At 34.6% G+C, this 18,777-nt stretch overlaps 1 protein-coding gene across 2 annotated transcripts; it reads left to right on the top strand.

Annotated features, from left to right (window-relative positions):
* Positions 1-5,854: 5,854 nt before the first annotated feature.
* On the top strand, positions 5,855-18,018 carry LOC131047058 (protein TIC 20-I, chloroplastic). 2 transcript variants are annotated; one of them, XM_057980890.2, is made up of 3 exons: positions 5,855-6,189; positions 16,592-16,877; positions 17,278-18,018. In XM_057980890.2, the coding sequence occupies exons 2-3, from the start codon at positions 16,667-16,669 to the stop codon at positions 17,868-17,870; spliced, it is 804 nt and encodes a 267-aa protein (XP_057836873.1). In that variant the 5' UTR covers positions 5,855-6,189; positions 16,592-16,666; the 3' UTR covers positions 17,871-18,018. The 2 variants fall into 2 exon arrangements, with proteins under 2 accessions (XP_057836873.1, XP_057836866.1); XM_057980883.2 differs by having other exon boundaries at positions 5,858-6,189; positions 17,233-18,018.
* Positions 18,019-18,777: the final 759 nt, after the last annotated feature.

The following is an 18,777-nucleotide window of genomic DNA, read 5'->3' as shown; positions in this document are numbered from 1 at the left end:
CCTTACTTCAGGTATCTTCTCCTTCATCTATGTTACAAGTTCCTTTTTCTAGTTCTGAGTTTGAGCCTCCAATGGTCACATGCATTTCCCCTTCAAGTGTTATTCATGTATCTTCCACTAGTACCAGTGAGTCCGCTTTAGACACGCCACATGACAATGTTGAGAATGTATTTTTTGATTTTTTCCTCATTGTTTGAAGTATCTACAACCATGATGGATGATTTTGATAAATTCATAAATGAAGTAGTCCCTAGATCCAATGAATCATCCCTTCAGAATCCTCCTCGTGCCATTACCATGACCTCTCCTATAGTAACCGCCACCGTTTAGGATTCTATAAATTCCTCTCAGGATGTGGTAGCAGCTGAGAATGATGATTTGACTTTACCACCTTGGTTTATGTCTAATGTGCCAAAGAGAAAGAAGCATACCGTCTCTCTTGAAGATTTTGTTTTCAGCCAACTTGTTCATGTCAAGCTCAAAACCACTAAGAAAGCTAAAACTTTGTCAAGAGTTAAGGTCGACAAGGATAAGAACAAGTATGCTAAAGTTGTTCTTCCTCCTCCAGATGTAGTTATTGGTCAAGTCCAAGATTCAAACTATGTCATTCAAAGGATTGCATTAGGAAAACAAACTCATGATTCTTCTTCAGGTGATGCCATATCAGCTTTAGAAGCTCTTGTTGCAAGATACAATGAAGATAAGGTCAAGAAAGATAAACTCAAAGCACTAATTGAGAAACTCACCTCAATTTTTTATTAAAGTGACCAAATCTTCATAAACTGTTGAACCAGTGGCTTCATCCTTAGACGAATAGGTTGTTAAAAAGGTTGAGCAAGCAACGCCATGAAGCAGAGCTATAGAAGAATGGATGCATCAAATTTTGAGTCAAGGAACATGACTCATAAGTTTAGCTTGCACCATTGTCAACAACCTCGATGCGGTAAGGACAAAGGTAGATAACACCATAGAGGTCTTCTCCCAAGAGCTTGATACACAAGAAAATGATTTTGAAGCCTGGTTGAAGTTTGAAGATTATGATCCTGATGACCTCACCCAAAATGGTGTCATTCCTTCGTGATGCATGTACATTGAGAAATGAGAATCTTTGGAGCATCGGATGAATATTCTTGAGCACCTAGTTAATGATATGAGGAAGACTCTTAAAGAATGTGCTGATAAGAAGAGAGAGATTGTTGCGAAGATCTTTGAGATTCGATGTGTATTTCTTGATGAAAATGAAAAGGTGCTTGTTATTGATTTAGTCATCAAAGAATTCATCTTGCTCGTGACTATTGAGGTTGATAAGGAGGATTTCTCTTTATCCTCAATTGATAAATTGGTTGATCTCCAATACATTTTGAATTTTCTGGATACTATTTAGAGGAAGCACAAGAACTGTTGTACCGACTTGGAAGATTCCATCACCAGGGTCAAAGTAATCACTAGCAATACCCATGGACTTGATGGAATTTAAATAAAGAATGCTTTTCAAAAGTTTGAGGAGCTCGAGAAGCAAAATTCAGCTTAAGGGAAAGTGACACTTAGTCATTTTCATGACTTTCTAGTGACTTTTTATTTTACGCATCAACACTTCGGGTGTCTTTTTGTAATTGCTCATGTTCACCTGCTAAGTGCACAAGTCATAAGTCAAATTGAACTCTTCTTTTGACTTAGTCTTTGAATTAGTTATAATTTACTATTTTGATGTTGCACCCCTCTTCTATATATACGAGGGTTATTATTGTAATAAAGATATTTTTTCCATCTTTGTTTATGCAACAAAACTCTGTTAAAGTGAAGAGCAAATTAAGACTTGGTGTTCATTTTGTAAATTCACAATTTAATCAAGAAAGAGAAGAGCTTGGCATTCAAACTTTGTTTTGAGTTCAATCTTTTATGTGGTATGAATGTTCTTATGTCATTGATATCATATGTTTTTGAATGATTAAAGTTGGTTATAGTTAATGTTGAATATTGAAGAACTTTTGAGTGTTTACAAGGAATCTTTGAGTTACTTAAGAAATTCAGAAATTGGGAATTAGCTGAGAAGAAATTGCTTTAAGTCTTTGAGCTTATACAAGTCATCTTCGAAAGTTGTATTTGAAGGATAGAAAGTAGAGTCTTTATGCTATACGAACTATCTGGATAGAGTAGAATATATTTTAATATATTTGTGAGTCTTTGAGCTGAAAATATATTTGGGTTATAGTGGTCGATATGAATCTTAGTACATAAAAAGAATATTTGAGTTCTTAAGTGTGCAAATTTATGTCCCTAGGTCATTTTCAAAAAAGGGAAGTAACAGAAGACTTTGTTCTTTCACGAACACTTTACTTTCCAAAGTTGTGCAACAGAAAGAAATCCACCTCACAATCTACATTTTAAAAAGTAATTTCTGAAATTGTTTACAAACTTGCTGACATAGGTAATATGAATGATAATAAATGTGTAAAATGCTGCTCTCACCGCCTGAGTGTAGCAGCTTAGTAAATAAAAAATGCTGGAAGCACGAAGTAAGCCGCCAAGGTCGAAAGGTTTTCTAATGGGATAAACTCTTTTGTGACCTAAAATACATTTCACAAGGTAAAAAACACAAAACAGATACTATTCTATCAATTAGTCAAAATTATTTCTAATAAAAATCTCTTTCATATTGGATCTCTTATTAGACAGATCTTTTTCACACCGAACAAATTGTTGGAGGATAATAATCATGAAATAACTTGTAGCCACAACTTTATGCTTTGAATTTAAATGATACGAATTACACTTGTTAGAAATATTCTCATTAAATATTCTTAGAATTGCTTTTACTTGAGTTAAGAAGTATCTTGACAGGTGATTAAGCTTAATATGTGCTAATTAAATCATCATTTTAATTAACGTTTGATTTTTGAATAATGATTCAATGAAGGTTATGTGATTTATTTTTATATATTTTATAAAATGGGATTAATAATTTATTTATGTTAAAATTTTATTCTTATATTAATATTTGTATATATTTATGTTTTGAGTTCATATATAAATTTATTATACATGTTTTGATGTATTTATTCGAATGTGCTTTGTGATCAAAATTTGAATAAGCTTGCCAAAAAATTCAAGTATTTTAAAATGGAGGTGGATATTTAAAGATAGAACAAGAAACAAGACATGGAGTTATTATGATTTCTTTGTAACAGTTGAAATTTGATCTAAATTTTCTTTTGAAAAGACACATCTCATATTTATTTACTCCTCAATGCACAAAATTAATCATCTTTATATACAAAGATATTCATTAAAAGTCTCAACTAGGGTGACCCAAATTAGAGTATATAAAATTACATAAAAAAGGCCATTTAGACCAATAATATCCAATGTGATCCTCTCTAAGAGAAAGGGAGGACCCAAAAGAAGCACAACACATCCTTCTAAGTTGATTCCAATGAGCTTCATTTCCTTACACATCTTCAAAAGATGGTTCCAAATAAAATGTATAGATAAACAATAAAACTCAACAACCAGTTGGCCCAAAGCATCTTTCAATACTGTAATAGATATTAGGAAGATGTCTGGTCACCATTTTGGTTCCAGTGACTACTGAAGAAAATGTATGTTGTATGTCTCCAATTTCGTACTATGGAGACCCAATATAGGGGGATATTGATTGGTACTAATACTTTGGGTTGAGAATAAATAGTAAGGTGAATAGTATAGATGAATGTTGAATAAAGAAGAACTATATTGTATATTTTCTTTCAACAATATGTGGGTGTTGTTCCTTAGTAGTGATTTAACGTCCAACTAAATAAATAAATAAAATATCTATAAAATATTTTCCATAAATAAAATAAAAAAATAGTTCTTAAATAGTTATAAAGTAGAATAAAACAACAATGTTGATGTCTAGATGAAAGATGAATTTAAGATATGTATATTAGATTATACATATTATTTTGATTACATTAAAACAATGAATAACTTATATTGAGGAGACAAATTTAAAATATAGATGATAAACTAGCATCTTAGAAGCTAGAATTTTAATCATAATGATTGTTAAAAAATATACTAACATTTTCTTTTCAATATCACAAGTACAATTTAAATTAAGAACACTGGTAGCATTTTTGAACACCTACACTATTTGTTGGAGTATTGTCATTAATGTCAAAGGAAATATCTAAGGACATCATGTTGCCACTTAAGGAGGGCCAATGGAGAAGTTTTATACTCAAGCAACTTGATTTCTTATTTTGGGCTGACCCCTTCTACTTTGGTGCTCAATTTAGAGTTTTAAAAAGTGCTTAACATAAATGAATTCACATTTATCGTGTTGGCTAGCTCTTGATATTTGTGTTCTCCTCCTTATAATTGACAAGTAGTGCAACTAAAATGCGGCAAGCATGCACTTTAAACCAAATTAATACTTGACAAGTAAGAGAACCATGTGATAGGAAATGGATTAGAATCAATGTATTCTGATTCTATATTGTTATTTACCTTTCATAAATTGCATCTGGTCATGTAGTTTCACATGTTCATAGTTTTTGGTCTGCTCTTTTATATTTCATAGTTAAAAGAATTTAAATGATGCATTGGATTTTCCAATTGTAGTTATTGAAAGTTCAATACATGATTAGGAATTTTCATGATCCATAGTTCCTACCTGTCAATGCATGCTCTAAAATAAATTGACAATTGGTTTACAATGGCAACAATTCACACATTTATATTTGAAGGTTATCTATAATGTAATATTTTGGGAATAGGACATTTTTTCTTAGATGAATTAAATTTTTTTAAAGTTAAAGCAATTTGAATAGGCAACTTGGACACACAAATTAAAAATGTGTCATAATTCTGAAATATTACTAAACTATTATTTTCATACTAGATTCACAATTTTACATATCAAAATTGCATACCCTCAATTCCTTGTCACCCTCCAACCAATAGAAGATCTAATCATAAAGACATCTTATATTAACCAAATAAAACTTGTGCATTTTTTAAATTTGACAATAAATTAGACAAATCAAAATCTAAAATATACTATTTAAATCGAACAATAAATTAAGCAAACCATTCCAGCTCAATACAAAACAAACAAACAAACACATAGACGGAGATTTACATGGTTGCTAAAGTGAAGCTCACTAATTTCAATTGAATATTGGAGTTCAGTTATTGCCCATTGTATTTAACATTTTCTACATAAAACATTGACTTTTTTGGTATATGGCTTGTGTTGACAAGAACATAAATTATTTTAATCTAACTTTGTGAGTAGATGGCTTGTGCTGACAAAAACATAAATTAATTTAATCCAACAAAATTCTCACTCCTTCGGACTTACCATTACCCTCCACTTCACCTAAAAGGGAAATCTCTCCACAAATCTTCTTTCGATCTTGGATAGGGGAATGTTGTTGGATAATGTGTTTGAAATGATTTTAAGATTTTGAACGCACGATAAGTTTAATATCAAATATTTTGGACATATTCTATGAACTATTATGAAGATCATTTTTTTTTTCTAATTCTTAATTCATTCTTATATTATATTTACATTTTCATTTAATAGTATTCGTAAAGAAAAAAAATCTATTTTTAAATTATATAAAATACTATCGACTTGACCATTAAAATAACTTAAATAAATTTAAAAAAAAAAACAAAAAAAAAACAAAAAAAAAACTCCAACTTTCGAAAAACAAAAGATACCCTATAGTTCCAAAAATACCCAAGACCCACTCTAAACTATGGACTCTAGAACAATATTAGGCATAACTACATCACTAAAGATGCTTAACATGTGTACATGACCAAGCTAATAATAATACATCACCATAATCCTTGAGAATAGTGGTTCATAAGTGGTAAAGGCAATCACTCATTTTTTAAGACATTTTGGGAAAACTATAGATTTTAATACATTCATTCACATCGCAGAAGATGAATTTAGGGCATACAAAATTGTGGAACATTTTCTGTCACGGAGATTTCTGTATTGGGCTGTAGAAACTTGGAAGCCTTACAGATAACGTTAGAGGTTGTCGAAACAGCAGAGAAGAAGAGCTGGCGGCGGTGGCGGTAGCAGAACGAGTTTAGTTGAGGTTGCGTTGCTTCATTAATCGACCTCAAGGTTTTCCTGTGATTATCTCCGTCGCCAAATTCATATTTTGCAGTCGCCTTCAGGTTGATTGCCCTCTTAGGATGCATCCGCATTTTAATTACTCTTTAGGATTTTTAAGAGTTTGTTTGGTTTCTGGTTTTCGCCTGCTTTCACCAGAAAACTAACATTTCTTGATGCTCAGCTCAGTTTCAGTTGATGTAATCACTGACTTGAGTTTCTAGCTTGTCTGCGAAGTGCAGTAACTCCTTGGTCTCTGTGTCTGCAATTAATTCATTAAACTCAACAGTAGTTATATTTGAAACCTTTTTGACAAGAGTTGTTTCAATCCCTCCATATGTATGATATGCCATTTACTTTCTCCCAGAGGAAAGCTGCAGCAGATATCAGAGTGCATTACAAAAATTTCATTTAGATTATTCTCCATCAAAAGATTATGTAATATAAATAATGTGTCTGCTGAACCATGAGGCGTATCCTCACAAAGGTATCTGACAGGAATTTTGAGTTCACTTGAGACATTGGATAAGTCGAAACGCAAGCTTTTATAACAAAGCTATTTTTTACATCTCCCGCTATGATTTCAATGAATGAAACCGCATTGCTTTGAGACATTTATTTGAAAAGACTTAAAACTTCCACAAGAATGCCATTTTGTGCGCATATAGCAATCATTGCATTTCATGATGCCACATTTTGGCGAGACATTTTGTCAAACAACTTACGTGCCTCGGCTGCAGGTTTAACATTTCTTGAGGTATTTTGTCAAACAGTTTGCATGCCTCTTTGTGCAGCCATTTTTTGCGTATATGTTTGTCAGGGCAGCTGCAACAACAACCTTCGACATAAATTTACTCTCAATTATGCTTTGATGGACGTCCATACACTGTTCTAAAGTTTCCGATTTGGCACAAGCAGGGAGGATGCTGGCAAAAGTTAATAAATTTGCCTGTACTTGTTAAAACAACATTTTCTTAAAATTTCTAATGGCCTTTTCAGTGGATCCATTTCATGCATAATGTGCAGTCAGTAAAGTCAATGAAACCCATTTCTTCAAGGCATTTTGTTAATTAGTTCATGTGTCTTATTTATGCTTATACATATTGCATACATGCCATCGAATGTCCATACCATCCTCTAGAACTCCTATGTTAGTACAGGCTGTGATGCTACTGCCAAAGGTGAACTGATTGGATTAGATAACTGTTCCTTGCATTTGGCTAAACAACGTCAATGCTACCGGAGGAAAGCCATGCCTTCACTTTCTTATTTACGATCCTGTTCTATAATGTTTATCATCTCATTAATTTTCCAGCAAGTCAAAATTAGCATCAGTATGACTCTCTAGACTTTGATAAAGCTTTTTTTCTCTATCCTTTCATATCTCCTGGAACATTGACAGCTAGTACAAGCAGTGAGAAGTAGTTGAATGCAAAATTGTACTTATTTTGCATCCTTAGGCAGTCCAAGTCATAGTACTTTATATCTAGCAAAGCTGTATATATCCATCCAACTTCACTGTAAGTGCATGTACGTACATCACAAAGAAGGTGCTATACTGAAGCTGATGTAGCCATGTAGTATAACAAATGCCTTTTTTAGTCCAAAGAAAGAATATTGAATCATCTCTGTCAATGACCAATTGCCAAGCTGCTAACAAGCCAATCAGCCCTCACCATAGGAAAACTTGCAAGATTCCTCAAAATGCAAAACCAAACTTGTTTGGCATTCTTGAGCAATACAAGTCATAATTCTATTTATAGAGAAAGGCTGTATATATCCATCGGCATCTAACTTCACGGGAAATGCATGTTGGGTGCATTATAATGAAGGTGCTATACTGAAGCAGATGAAGCCATGATGGAGTATAACCAAATGCCTCTTTTAGTCCAAAAGAATAATATTGAGTTATCTCTGTCAATTACAAACTAATCACCAAACTGCTAACGAACCAACTAGTCCTCAGAAAACTGTGCAAGATTCCCTAAGTAACAAACAACCTTCAGCCTATTTGAGGAGGATTTGCTAAGATGGGATATCTCACAAGCATTACAAGACCATGAAATATCTCCAAAATTGCTGCTGTTTGGGCTAACTGCAAAGATTTTTCAACCATTCCATGAACTGTAGTAGGACTAGACTCTCCCAATGTTTTCTCAGCAAAATAGAGAACCTGCAACCAGCCTGCACAAACCACCCAGTTGTTGGTTGCAAGATATATTCTTCTAACGGCTGAAGGAAATCCTTTCATTGGTGCTTGCAAAGCTTGAAAGCTTCCAATCCAAATCAATACAACTCTCAGAAACAGAATTAACTCCACGAAATATACAAATGGTTTAGCAAGCCCTTTAAATGTGAAGATAAAACACCTGACTGATTAAACAATTAACCCGGATAATTTGTTTACTTGCTGTCAAGTTAAAATGGCTAGATGGGGAAGTGAATGCATTGGATGATGTGTGAACCAGCTTTTAGGTGAATATCCATTAATTCTTCATATTCTGCCTCTAGGCTGTTTAGATGCGTCATGCCACTGTCATGATACCTTCTCACCCACCCTTAAAAGAAAGTAAAAATAAATTAGATCTGATATGCATCAGAAAATGGTCTTATTTATAAGATGTCACAATTTTCTAATATTTAGTTGACTCCCTTATGTAAGCGCTTGAGTTTAAATAAATGAAAATAAGTAAAAATGCTGGCCAACCTTTATGGAAATGAAAACAAATTGATTAAAATAACTCCTGGCCGACCTAGTATTGGCAGGACACAGCTATTCTGGCTCCAAAATGTTATATTCGTACGTCGTGTTATATGACATTCATGAAAATCACAGCCGTTAATCGCGTTATTGACGGTCAATAACACGCCAATGTCATATAGCATGACGTACGAATATAACATTTTGGAGCCAAAAGAGCTATAGCCGTCTTGGCACACATCTTTTGAGTTTTGAGAAATAAAATAGAATGTATGCTCGCTTGGTCAACCTCCACCTATAGGTGATTTGAAAGTAAAACAAAATCATATATGTCTTGTTTAAAAAGGCCGATCCCTTATGGATAAGCACCTCTCTTAATAGGGCCAACCAAATAAGTAGTTATCGACAACTAATTAGGAAGAACAAACAACACTAGATGAAGCGTTGCATCCCTTGCAAGTATAGAGTTGTGACTCCATTGAAAGATATATATAAGAGGGCAATTCATTTGATGAAGGATCCATAGAGAGGGATCAAATGAAGGAAATCAATCAGAGCAGATTTGGATATACGTTTGTATACATTGCACCCAGCAGGGACAGGCATTTTATATATATATATCATTCAGCAGAGATTCGTAGTGAAATTAGCAGAATATCTGTTATTAATCAAAGGAAATGAGATCTGATATAAGCAACCTGCATTCAGAAAACAACCATTTTGTGATCTAGATAGACCTATGTATGCAATTGATGATATTGTTTAACATATGATCTCTTATGTAGTTTAAGCTAGTTAATAATATCTAGACTCTCTTAATTATTTATTTAATCAATTTAGTCTCCTATAAGCAATCATGTATGGGTTAGTAAGGAACCACAATTGGGAGAGCAGATACAGGTTCCTCTTCTAAGTAGACCTCCTTATGTTGGATGGACAAGAGTTCCTGCCACTTGTGGTTCAAGTGCTTTTATATCACGCCTTTGGGCTTAGTTGCAGCTAATGTTCTCGGAGCCCTATTGTGGAGCCTTGATTGGGAGAGCAGTTATGGGTTCCCCTTCTAAGTAGCCCACCCCATGTTGGATGGACATCAGTTCCTGCCTAGGGTTGTTATATCACGCCCTTGGGGTTAGTTGCGGCGAACGTTCCGGGCAGCCTATCGTGCTTCCCTCACCAATCCCTATTATGGTTGATTATTAGAAATGTGATTGTAAATGCTTTTTGATATCTATTACATTATTTATTATAGAATCTTATTTGTAAATTAATTAGGGGACATTATAGATGCTTATTAATGCAGTTAATTATTTATGCATTTCTATGCTGTTGATCCCTAACTTTTATCAAAATAATTGGTCTTTTAACTTTTATCAAAATAATTGGTCTTTTGAATTACATTTCAAATGTTAACAAACTTTTTTGTAGGGTTTAAACTAAAGTTTATGTTGGAAAGGAAATTGTTAATTGGTAAGTTCATATTTTAAATATAATATACTCCTTATTTTGTGGAACTTGTGATTTTAGGGCAAGATTTAGGAACATCCCAAAAGGGGACACTACAATTGGTATCAGAGCTTTGATCCTTCCAGCCTGCAGGTCAAAGGGACATTTCAGAATGCCTCCCATGATATCTTGCGGCACTTAACCTCATATCATACACACAATTGTTCTGAATGGTACAAGGGCTCAGTGCCATGAGTAATCAGCAATAGTCTTACTGCTATAGTAGACTAATGCAGAGTCTGAATCAGACTAGTGCATATCAATGCTTTAATTAAACTTTTTGTTCGCTTTTTCCTTGTGAATAAGAATGGAGTTGATTATCTTTGCTAAGATGATTTTATATTGTACACATTTTCTAAGATGTATTAGAGATGGATGATCTTTCCATTCAAAGGATAAAACCCTGGTTTAGGAACTACTCAAGAAACAAATATTACTGAACAACAGGTGTTCACAAAACAGAGATTTCTCTTTCTAAGACTACTTGATATTAGACAAAGTCCTTGAAATGGGGTGCTACTGCAGGCAATTGAATTCCTAATTGATTGCTGTATCTAATCAAGATAGTTATTAGCTCCTCCAAAATCATCCAAATATTAATCAAAATATCAAAACTAATTATTCATATAACAAAGTCATCTATAGAGATGTGAAATTATACCAAGCCACGAGTGGCCCAGATTCTAAGAAATATCTGGTGGATGAGCATCCTAAAATTTAAATTGTTGAAAGCTAGATATATTGTATGGGGAGTCAGAACTTCAAATATTTTTTATCAAGGAATCAAGAGAAAGATATATAACCAAATTTAATTAAGCTGAACGTTTTGTACATGACAATTTCTCCAAGTTGTGAATGACTGTTTACTTTCTCTCCCTAAGTCAATCTATAGATGTACATGTGTTGGCGAAATGGAGAAGGTAAAGGAACTGTTATGCAAGGTTAAACTATTACTCTTCCACATGCATATCTTTACTTCTGGTAGTTTCTGATAGGTGCTATCAAGAATTAGTGGTTGCTCTTGGCCCTTCAAGGAAAGCTGACAAGGTTGATGCTGATCATAGACTTAAAGCACCACTTGGATCATCCACCCTTCCTAGAAAGCAAGTCCTGAATGCATCAAGTCTTGGAAGCAACTGTGGAAACTTGTCTTTGAACCAATCTTTGGTGAATCTTTTCTTTTGGCGATCCACTCGAACCACTTTGGAAGCATAGCAGAGTGGTGTGGATTAATTATGCATGTGTCATTTTTCCAGATCTGATCCAATTCTTTATTTTGAGTTGCTCTACTAATGCTGCATGTGCAAAACAAGGAAATGAGAATGCAGAATTATGTGTACTGATCTTCCGATGAGTATATGGCACGATTTGTGAAGCAAGGATCACTTCTGGAATTATGTAACTCTTACATCCCATAGCACCGATGACACATAAAAGATCTTGATATACAGGTACATTGGTGATCCCACATGAAAGTGTGCCCAAGAAGAAAATCACCAACTTTCATTTGTGGTATTTCAAAAACCACGTCATCTTTGAGAGGTTAGATGCACGTGATAGATGACACAACTAGGTGATGAACTTTGGGATTTCCAACTCAATAAAATGAGTGTACAAGCAAATAAATCACAACTCAATATAGTCCCTATCACAAGTAAGGCAAGGTTGTGAAACAAAGAAGACAGTACCTTAAACCACCTCTAAACCTCTTTAACCAAGAACATCTAAGACCATAGATGTGTGTCATGCTTCTAATCCTAATCTTAATATACGGAAATTTCCTTTTCTTTCCTTGCCTCAAGGAAATAAACCAAAGCAAATTTCTTGTAGATGCAGATTTTGAATTTTCGATTGATCCTCCCTCAATTGGTTTCAAACTAAGTTAACGATTCGGGTACGGATTCACGGATTCGGCAAAAAAAAATAAAAATCTTGGGTATGGGAAAGTCCGTACACACACACACACACACACACACACACACACATATTATATATAATAATATATACATATGTCATTGTTCAAACATACAAATATGAAACATAAAATGTAACTTTCCCATACAATGATACATAAATGATAACAGATAAATCATAAATCATAAATCCATAATTGCCAATGCCAATAAATATTCGTATATTCTTATATCATAAATGTAATATCATAAACATAATTTGCAAAAAAGATAATATTCAAGTTTCAAGTTTCAAACTGATTCAAGTTTGTTTATACTTTTTTGACCTATAATTTTCATGTTTGGTTATACTTTTTTGACTTTTATGATCTGTGTGCCCCGCTTTTGGGAACCCACTGGCCTTGGTTCTCCCGGGTCTGCCTGGGTTCTCCCTGGGTTCCACCCGGGTCCTGCCCAGGTGGCCTGGTTCGCAGGACCCGCAGAGAACGAGGCCACCTGGGTAGGGACCCGGGTGGAACCCAGGGAGAACCAAGCTCGGACCAGGACCGGGCAAGACCAGGACCCGGACCCGGACCCAGCCTTTTTCCCCAAGAACTGGTATCTGAGGTTTCAAACTACTCTATTACAAGATAAGGGAAAACTTATCTTGAGTCACGGACCTTGAAAATTTTCAACTCTTGTTCACATTGTTGAGAATTATTGGGATACCCCACCTTGAAGAAAGACAAAAACATATCTTGGTATAAATTTGCAAGTTGAGTTGTGCAGCAGAAGCTAATTATATCACATGGAGGATCTAAGGACTACGAATCTCTAAGGGTTAGTTTAGGGACCCTCACATTGAAAAGATTTGGATAAAACTATCATTGCTTGTGGACAAGCAATCTTGGGGAGGGCAGACTGTCATGCCCCCACCATGATACCATCTTACTCACCCTTAAAAGAAAGTAAAAATAAATTAAATCTGATATGCATCAGAAAATTGTCTTATTTATAAGATGTCTCAAAATTTTCTAATATTTAGCCGACTCCCTTATGTAATCGCTTGAGTTAAAATAAATGAAAATAAGCAAAGTTACCCTGAGTTTCCGGGACGGGGATGACAGGGGACGGCGGGACGCGTTTCCCGGACGGCAAATTTTTTTGCCAAATTTGGGGACGGCAAAGGGGACGGCTATATAAAATATAGGAAAAATTTAAAATATATAGGAAAATTTCAAAATTCTAAATGTTCATATGAAAACATGGATAAAGCCCTGTGGCTGTGAAAAAAAAGTATTTCAATCTGCCCTGTGGCTGTGAAAAAAAAGTATTTCAATCTGCCCTGTGGCTGTCAAAATCCTGCAAATGCCCCCAAAAGTCTCCACCCAAGCGCCAAAACCAGAAACCCCTGTCGTATTTCCGTCGGCTGCAAAAACACGGCGTTTTGAACTTTTTATTTGTTTGCAGTTTAAAACTTCAACGAAGTTTTCATGATATTCATATTGTTATTTAATATTTTGATATTTGCATATCATATATATGCTGCGATATATATCATATACGATAAAATCATATATGATATATATATCATATACGATATATATCATATATGATTATATCGTATATAATATAAATTATATAATTAAATTTTAAGTTTTTACTTTTTTATTTTATTTATATCGTATATGATATAATTAATAATATTAATTTTTAAGTTTTTAACTTACATATTTGTTTTAATTTTATATTTATAATATGAATTAATATTTAATATTTATATTTATAATATGAATTTCAATTAATCAAAATTTTAAACGTTTGATATATATTATAAAATTAATAATTATTAATTATGAATTTCAATTAATCAATTAAATTAATAAATTTAAAATTTATTTTTAATTAATGTTTATTGTTTTCTTTTACTTTTTTTAATTTTTAATAACAATTTGAATAAATAAAAGGTCAATATTAGAAAATTTAAATAAAAAATTGAAAATTCCAATCTTTTAATTTTTTTTATATTTTTTAAGGGCCTTAAATATGGGGGACGTCTGGCCGTCCCCGGGACGGATTGGGGACGTCCCAGCCGTCCCCAGCCGTCCCCGGGACGTACGGACGTCCCCCCGAAATTGGGCAGGTGTCCCCCCGTTTCGGGGACGTCCCCTCAAAATACAGGCCAATTTGGGGACGGGGGGAAACGTCCCCTGGCCTTCCCGAAACGTCCCCGAAACGTCCCCGGGACGGGGACGGGGTTTTTCAGGTCGGGGATGTGTCCCCGGGTAACTCTGAAAATAAGTAAAAATGCAGGTCGACCTAGTCTTGACACCCATCTTTTGAGAAATAAAATAGAATGTATGCTTGCTTGGCTGACCTCCACCTATAGGCGATTTGAAAAGTAAACAAAATCATATATGTCTTGTTTAAAGAGGCCGAAACACCTCTCTTTATAGGGCCAACCAAGTAAATAGTTACCTGCAACTAATTAGGAATAACAAACAACACTAAATGAAGAGTTACATCCCTTGAGAGTATAGAGTTGTGACTCGATTGAAAGATATATATAGGAGGGCAATTCATTTGATGAATAACCCATAGAGAAGGACCCAATGAAGGAAATCAATCAGAGCAGATCTGGATATACATTTGTATGCATTGCACCCAGCAGGGAGAGTATATATATATATATATATATAGCATTCAGCAGAGATTGCTAGTGAAATTAGCAGAATATCTGTTATTAATCAAAGGAAATCAGATCTGATATAAACAACCTGCATTCATTAAACAACCATCTTGTGATCTATATAGACTCATGTATGCAATTGATGATATTGTTTAACATATGATCTCTTATGTAGTTTAAGCTAGTTAATAATATCTAGACTCTTATAAATATTTAATTAATTTGCTTAGTCTCCTATAAGCAATCATGTATAGGCTAGTGAGGACCCACAATTGGGAGAGCAGATATGGGTTCCCCTTCTAAGTAGACTACCCCATGTTGGATGGACAAAGAGTTCTTGCCACTTGTAGGCCAAGGGGTGTTATATCACGCCCTTGGGCTTAGTTGCGGCGATCGTTCTGGGCGCCCTATTGTGGAGCCATGATTGGGAGAGCAGATATAGGTTCCCCTTCTAAGTAGCGCACCCCATGTTGAATGGACATGAGTTCCTGCCACTTGTGGCCCAAGGGGTGTTATATATCACGCCTTTGGGCTTAGTTGTGGCAAACATTTCGGGCGCCCTTTCGTGCTTCCCTCTCCGATCCCTATCATGGTCGATTAGTGGAAATGGGATTGTAAATGCTTTTTGATAACTATCACATTATTTATTATAGAATCTTATTTGTAAATAAATTAGGGAACATTACAGATGCTTATTAATGCAATTAATTATATATGCATTTTTATGTTGTTGGATCCCTAACCCTTTTGGAAATAATTGGTCTTATAAATTACATTTCAAATGTTATCTACCATAACATTTTTGCAGGGTTTAAACCAAAGTTTATGTTGGAAAGGAAATTGTCAATTGGTAAGTTTTTATTTTAAATGTACTATACTCCTTATTTTGTTGAACTTGTGATTTTAGGGCAAGACTTAGGAACATCCCAAGAGGGGACATTACAAGATGTTGCACGTTATTGCTCAACCACCTGTCTGTTGTTTGGAGTTATTTCACCTCATCCAATGACCCTTGTTAAATTGGTTTCAGTGATCCACGTCTTATTATTGTTGGTAAGTGACCTTGCTGTACTGCTGCAAGCCTTTGTAGAGGAGTTGCATATTTGTATGGACTACTTGCCAATTGTGACCCTTGTTGCGTTTACATGGGGGCCTATAACTGCCAAGGGTTTGAATTCGGAAGTAGATAGGGGTAATGGCCCATTGTTCTTTCATAAAACAATGCTCTGCTTGGCTGCATCCAAAGCTACTTGCTGATGCTCAGCAATGCAAATGTCCTTTGGACTTGTATTTCAACTTGAGGACACAAAAAATTAAAAATATCATGGTTAAACTTTGAGGAGAACACATTTAACTTTGCCTTGCAGTTTATTTGAAGCAAACAAACTGAGCATTTCATCTGATTTTTTAATTGAGTTTTATGGACATTATTACTTTCTCCATCTCTATCAAATTTGTAGACATCTTCTGAATTAGCATGGATGATTTATCTTAGATAAACATTGTAATTGTCTTGTGTATTTGATTAGGTCAGGTTTTTCCAACTTCTTATTCATGTGGTGTTTCATGGTTGCTATTTATTTTACACAGGCTTCTGTATGAATGTTTTAACTTGAGTCTCATTATTGGTATGGAGCTAGATTTTTTAATGACTTTGCTATTGGTTGCATGTTATCTTACAGACATCCGTGACTACATCAGTATTTTATTTTGCATTTTATTTGATTGGTTCTGTTATCTGGACCTTGGGGAGCTGCATGATAATGGCTCAGAGTGGACTCTGTGGCATCTCTGTAAATAACACATTTACCAGATCAGGGATCTGTCCACTTAAGACACGGAGGACAAGGGTGGTACCTTCTCACTTTGTCAGCCATGCATCTGCTACATGCTCATTGCTCTCATTCAGGAAAATGTACGAAGGAAATGAAAAGCCCATATCACAAATTAGGACTTATTCCTCTCAAGGTGATATCTGTTTTCCAAGGTCTTATCTCATGTGATTTGAAACGTGCCTGTTTATCATTTTGTTTTAAAACACATTTGAATATGGAATAATTGCTAAGTGAATAAGTTAGAATCATTTTTCATTGTTAAAATTCTGTTCATTAACTGTTGAGGAAAGTGATTGAGTGGTTGAAATTCAGGATATATGACATCTAGAAAATATTATTGAAATGTAGAGTATGATTTTTATGAGTTGAATGTACTAGTTTCAGACATTTTATAAAGATATGGACTCTGGCTCTTTTGATAGTTTGATAGGCTTAAACCTTTTTAGCTACGGGAACCTTATGCTCTGTTGGTTTTGTTTCTCCTCCAGAATGGGAGCATTCATATGTAAATGTTTCTGCACCTTTCTCTGCAGGAGAACATGGAAACTTGAGAACTTTTTTGCCAGTCACTTCAAAACGTAGCAGGAAATTTGTAAGCCCAAGGGCGGAAAAAGATGAAAAGCGTACATATGAAGGGTTCCCTCCAATGCAGACGAAACCAAAATGGTGGATGAGACTTATGGCAGTCTTTCCTTACATGATTTCTTTTCATGTGTGCTGGGTGTTTGCAGAAACAACATATAATATGCACCCATTCCTGGAGGATTTTGAACCACTTACATTTCCCTTCATCATTAATGGTCTTGCCAGGCTGCCTGGCTGGTTCTTCACAGCATATTTTTTCACAGCATACCTGGGGGTTGTAAGGAATAATAAATTTCCTCATTTCCTGAGATTTCATGTGGTAAACGGAATGCTGTTAGAGATCACTTTCTCAATTCTTGGGCAAGTTAATGATTGGTTACCCAAATCATTTTATTGGGGGAAGTTTGGACAGTTTTTTTGGTTTTTTGTTACCATTTCATTTCTCTTTACAGTCATGCTCTGCATTTCGTATGCTCTGAGAGGCATGTATGCTGATGTGCCATTTCTATCTAACGCTGCATACATGCAAATGCCTTACTGATTGACTTTAAGGAAGACTCATGAGATTACCCATGGCAAGCAGTTCTGATCAGAAGGATAGTGGAAGACTGCAACTTTTACATGTAAACAATTGAAGGATGGTTCTTGTCCTAGAAAGCTAATACCAGACCGATTTGGTTTTCTGATTATGATTTTTAGCTACACTATGGGCTGCATAAAATCATGGTTAAAAAGTCACCTATTGAAATTTCCAAATGCTTGAATGTGGACTGGTCCAAAATATCTTTATAACTATATCTGTTTGAAGTTGGATTTCATAGCCTATCATAAACCACTCACAAAAAATAGTAATCCTGTGGCTTTTCCAAGATTTGCATTTTGAGAGGACTAATTGCTAATTTACTTAGAAACAATGTTATTTATTTTTTTAATCTTTTCTTCAACTTAGAAAACATTATTTTGGACCTTGAATTAAAACATCGCTCTTTCCTAAAAGCATTTATACAATGATGCACTAAAATTAAGGTAATTTCAATGGTAATTTACAAAAATACATATGATGAAATAGATTTTTATACTGAAGGTGTTCCTTAGATGAGAAAAGGCTCGGTAAAATTAAAAATTATAAACCCATTTTTGTTATTTTTTACTAGATGTTACAAGACCATAAATTAGATTCTGCCCTCACAAGTATTGATGTCCTTTTTGACCATACATTAAATTCTTCTATGGTGGTGGAGATTCTTTGACTTCTGGATATGGGTGATATCTTGAATAAGAATTTAATGGAGCTGAGCATGGAGTGAGTCTTTTTGTTCATTAACTACCATCATCTCAAGGCATTCCGCTGTCATATTGGTGTTTGTGTCGGGTAGCCCATGATATTGAGAATAAATATGGGCTTCTGTTGAGCATTAAACTAGTGGCAGTGTCTTTGCTGTGCAAGA

The sequence above is a fragment of the Cryptomeria japonica genome, chromosome 4 (genome assembly GCF_030272615.1).
Source record: "Cryptomeria japonica chromosome 4, Sugi_1.0, whole genome shotgun sequence".
Lineage (NCBI taxonomy): Eukaryota > Viridiplantae > Streptophyta > Pinopsida > Cupressales > Cupressaceae > Cryptomeria > Cryptomeria japonica.
Note: the sequence above shows the minus strand (reverse complement) of the source record. Positions and strands in the feature narration are given on the sequence as shown.

What these genes read in the sequence shown, in the direction of transcription:
- LOC131047058 (XM_057980883.2), top strand. Translation starts at nt 16,667, where the DNA reads ATGATAATGGCTCAGAGTGGACTCTGTGGCATCTCTGTAAATAACACA. An exon ending in TAGGACTTATTCCTCTCAAG is followed by an intron (nt 16,878 to 17,232) that starts GTGATATCTGTT and finishes TTTCTCCTCCAG; the next exon opens with AATGGGAGCATTCATATGTA.